Here is a 3459-nt window from a genome sequence, read left to right as displayed (position 1 = left end):
TCTTTTATGATTTAATTTTCAGGTAGTGTACCTGTGAATTTGACATATCGTCTTCTCTTGTCATCTCTGTCATTCACAGATGCAGTGGCTGGTTCAGTGGTTGGTTTAGTGTGTCTCATTGCTGTAATCTGTGTATTAGTGTTGCTGCTAAAGAGGATAAATGATGCCTCGTCCAGGTAGAGATACAAAATATTACCTTGAAAATGAAAACAGTTACTATGATTTTAATGTGATTTGACTGCCAGTTGTTTACCAGTTGATCTTTAATTTGATGTACAGAAAAGCCCCAGCGTCTGACCCTGAAATCAGTAGGACTCCCACAAAGACACCAACTGAATGGCGAGACTCATTCTAAAGAACCTTTAAGGGTCAATAGGTCCATCAAATCTATTTGTAAGAACCTGAAACATGCTAATGTATTGTAAAAAAATGTGCCACAGGTAAAAAAAATATTTGCTCATGTCAGTATCATTGACATGTTTTATTTATTTCAGGGACACACCAACCTCCAGTCCACCAACCAGGGACACACCAACCTTCACTCCATCACAAATGTGAATATTTGCTACAACTTTTATTTTATTATCTTGATAAAGTGCTTGAAACAGGGGGAGACAGAGAACGCATACGAAAGATTTTAGGATAAATTACAATAACCCTAAAAGCAAAACTGAAACATTTACTTTTTTGTTAGTCTGCCAAGCGCAGGATGCAACCAGCTCAGGAGGCTGTAAAGAGGAAGGTTTCCATCTTCATTCTCTCACTGTCTGCTGTAGTCTCTCTTCTTCAGGAAGAAGCTCTGAAATGATGTACTGTTGTGGTGGTCATAGAGTGGTCATGTTGTCTGCATCATGCAGTCAGCTGCATGTTAGTATTTGTTCCGCTTTGTTACTCATCATGTCACTAATGCACTATATATTCTCTCAACTTGGGAAACTTGGGAAAGATGTGTGTTTCTGTGATCAGAGTGGTCATGTTTATTATGTCAGTGTTTACATCACTGTCTGCCCTTGGGGGCAAAACATTTTAGTGGCCCTCCTCTTGGCGGTAGAGAGAAAAATGTGCAGCTTAAAGTTAATGTCCTGCAAATCAACAGTATGTTGAGACCCCCGACTGACTTCCTAAAACATATGATATATACTGTATATAAAAACATTGTTTTGGTTGGGGGCCCCCTAGTGGCTGCGGGGCTCTAAGCAGCCACTTATGTCACTTACCTCTAGAAACGGCACTGACTGTCTGTTACCACAGATAATATGGTCCTTATCAACACATTGACGTCTTCATTTCTTTTCAGGACCACACCAACCTCCAGTCCATTCCAAATGTGAGTATTTGTACAGCCTTATTTTTATCATCCTGGTAGAGTGCTTGAAACAGAGATGATTGTGAATGTTAAAATGTGTCACAATAACCCCAAAATTCAAAACATAACTCCAAAATGTACTTTTTGTGTTTCAGGTTACACTCCCTCAGCTCCTCAGCCAAGCGTAGGATGCAACAAGCACAAGATGTTGTAGAGAAGTAGGTTTAAGTCCTCTTTTATTTTATTCTCTCAACAAGAAGCTCTGGAATGATGTTCTGTGGTGGTAGTCATGGTGACTGCATACATACAAATGAGTTGCAATTGTTGCATTGCTGCATTGTTGTTATGTTATGTTAATCATGTCACTAATATAGGATACTCCATTCAGTCAATATTTAAATTACCTTCTTTTATACAGAATATCTCTTGAGAGACCAGATGACCTGCAATGTAGAAGGTGAGCTGAAATAATCATAAATAATTACAAAGATGCAGTCAAGTATCTTAAAAAAAAAAAAAATATATATATATATATATATATATATATATATATATATATATATATATCTGTGCCATTCTGTTGTATCTTATTTAGGTAAAGGTCTTGGCATTGATTGATCCCTTATCAAATATCAGTGCTTGTTGCTGGATGTACAGTAGAATGATCACTTTAATGGTATTTTAAACACCTTGGTCAGCTATTTGTTTGTATTAGACCATAGCTGTCAACACTTGACAGTTTTTACTTTTCTATCTTAGGAAACTTTTAGAGGGTTACGAGAACTGAGTGACTACCACACTGTCTAACACACATCTGTGTGGTTCGGAGACCATTTCTATCCATAGGCATTGTGGGTACTGAAAAGTGGACTGAATGGATGACACACATAGATAGGCCTGCTGGTTACTGTATATGTAAATACAGTGTGTATGTAAATATATTTAGCAGTTGGGTAATGATGAAACATGATAAATCCACACTAGACTTGTGTTTTGTTTTATTCTTCACTTTTTTAAATAAATCAATTGTTGTAATATTATAACCTACACAATGTCATCATGTAGACTACTTTCATGGTGTGTGTTATAATATTATAACCTACACAATGTCACCATGTAGACTACTTTCATGGTGTGTGTTATAATATTATAATCTACACAATGTCATCATGTAGACTACTTTCATGGTGTGTGTTATAATGTTATAATCTACACAATGTCATCATGTAGACTACTTTCATGGTGTGTGTTATAATATTATAATCTACACAATGTCATCATGTAGACTACTTTCATGGTGTGTGTTATAATATTACTAACCTACACAATGTCATCATGTAGACTACTTTCATGGTGTGTGTTATAATATTACAATCTACACAATGTCATCATGTAGACTACTTTCATGGTGTGTGTTATAATATTATAACCTACACAATGTCATCATGTAGACTACTTTCATGGTGTGTGTTATAATATTATAACCTACACATGTCACCATGTGGACTACTTTCATGGTGTGTGTTATAATATTATAATCTACACAATGTCATCATGTAGACTACTTTCATGGTGTGTGTTATAATATTATAATCTACACAATGTCATCATGTAGACTACTTTCATGGTGTGTGTTATAATATTATAATCTACACAATGTCATCATGTAGACTACTTTCATGGTGTGTGTTATAATATTATAACCTACACAATGTCATCATGTAGACTACTTTCATGGTGTGTGTGTGTGGTTCTCTTCTTTCTTTATAAATCAAATGCTGTAAGATACACAATATTGTAATGTACTTTGTTTTTGTGTGTATTGTTTTTGTTCTACTTTTATAAATAAAATGTTTAAACAATGTTGTAATGAATGTTGTGACATTGCTTGTTATATGGTGTCATAAATCTGCTTGTGGCAATACTTCAAAAATGAATCGTCTTTGATTCTTCTACCAGTCAAGAGACCAGCCAAAGTTACAAACAATTGCCACTAGGGGTCATCTTAGGGAGAGAGGCAGTAGAGAAACGGTTTTGCTATTTTTGCAGTGCCCATGCAACTGCGCGCCACCGATTGTACACTCGATCCACAGTTGACTAGACAGACTCTCTGACGCCACTCATGAAGAGGCAGAACGCATCACACCCGGTGT

The 3459-nt window shown here is 36.1% G+C and overlaps 1 protein-coding gene across 1 annotated transcript; it reads left to right on the top strand.

Annotated features, from left to right (window-relative positions):
- Positions 1 to 79: 79 nt before the first annotated feature.
- Positions 80 to 2594, top strand: LOC123487332 (OX-2 membrane glycoprotein-like; the record flags this gene model as incomplete). The annotated part of the gene is given in 7 exon segments (XM_045218554.1): positions 80 to 176; positions 280 to 339; positions 495 to 554; positions 1298 to 1327; positions 1462 to 1524; positions 1725 to 1763; positions 2066 to 2594. Coding segments are annotated over 7 exon segments (377 nt in total), but the record flags the coding sequence as incomplete, so codon positions are not given.
- Positions 2595 to 3459: the final 865 nt, after the last annotated feature.

The sequence above is a fragment of the Coregonus clupeaformis genome, unplaced genomic scaffold, assembly GCF_020615455.1.
Source record: "Coregonus clupeaformis isolate EN_2021a unplaced genomic scaffold, ASM2061545v1 scaf1662, whole genome shotgun sequence".
In the NCBI taxonomy this organism is placed as follows: Eukaryota; Metazoa; Chordata; class Actinopteri; order Salmoniformes; family Salmonidae; genus Coregonus; species Coregonus clupeaformis.
The sequence above is the reverse complement of the archived record's forward strand: the minus strand, read 5'-3'. Positions and strand labels throughout refer to the sequence as shown.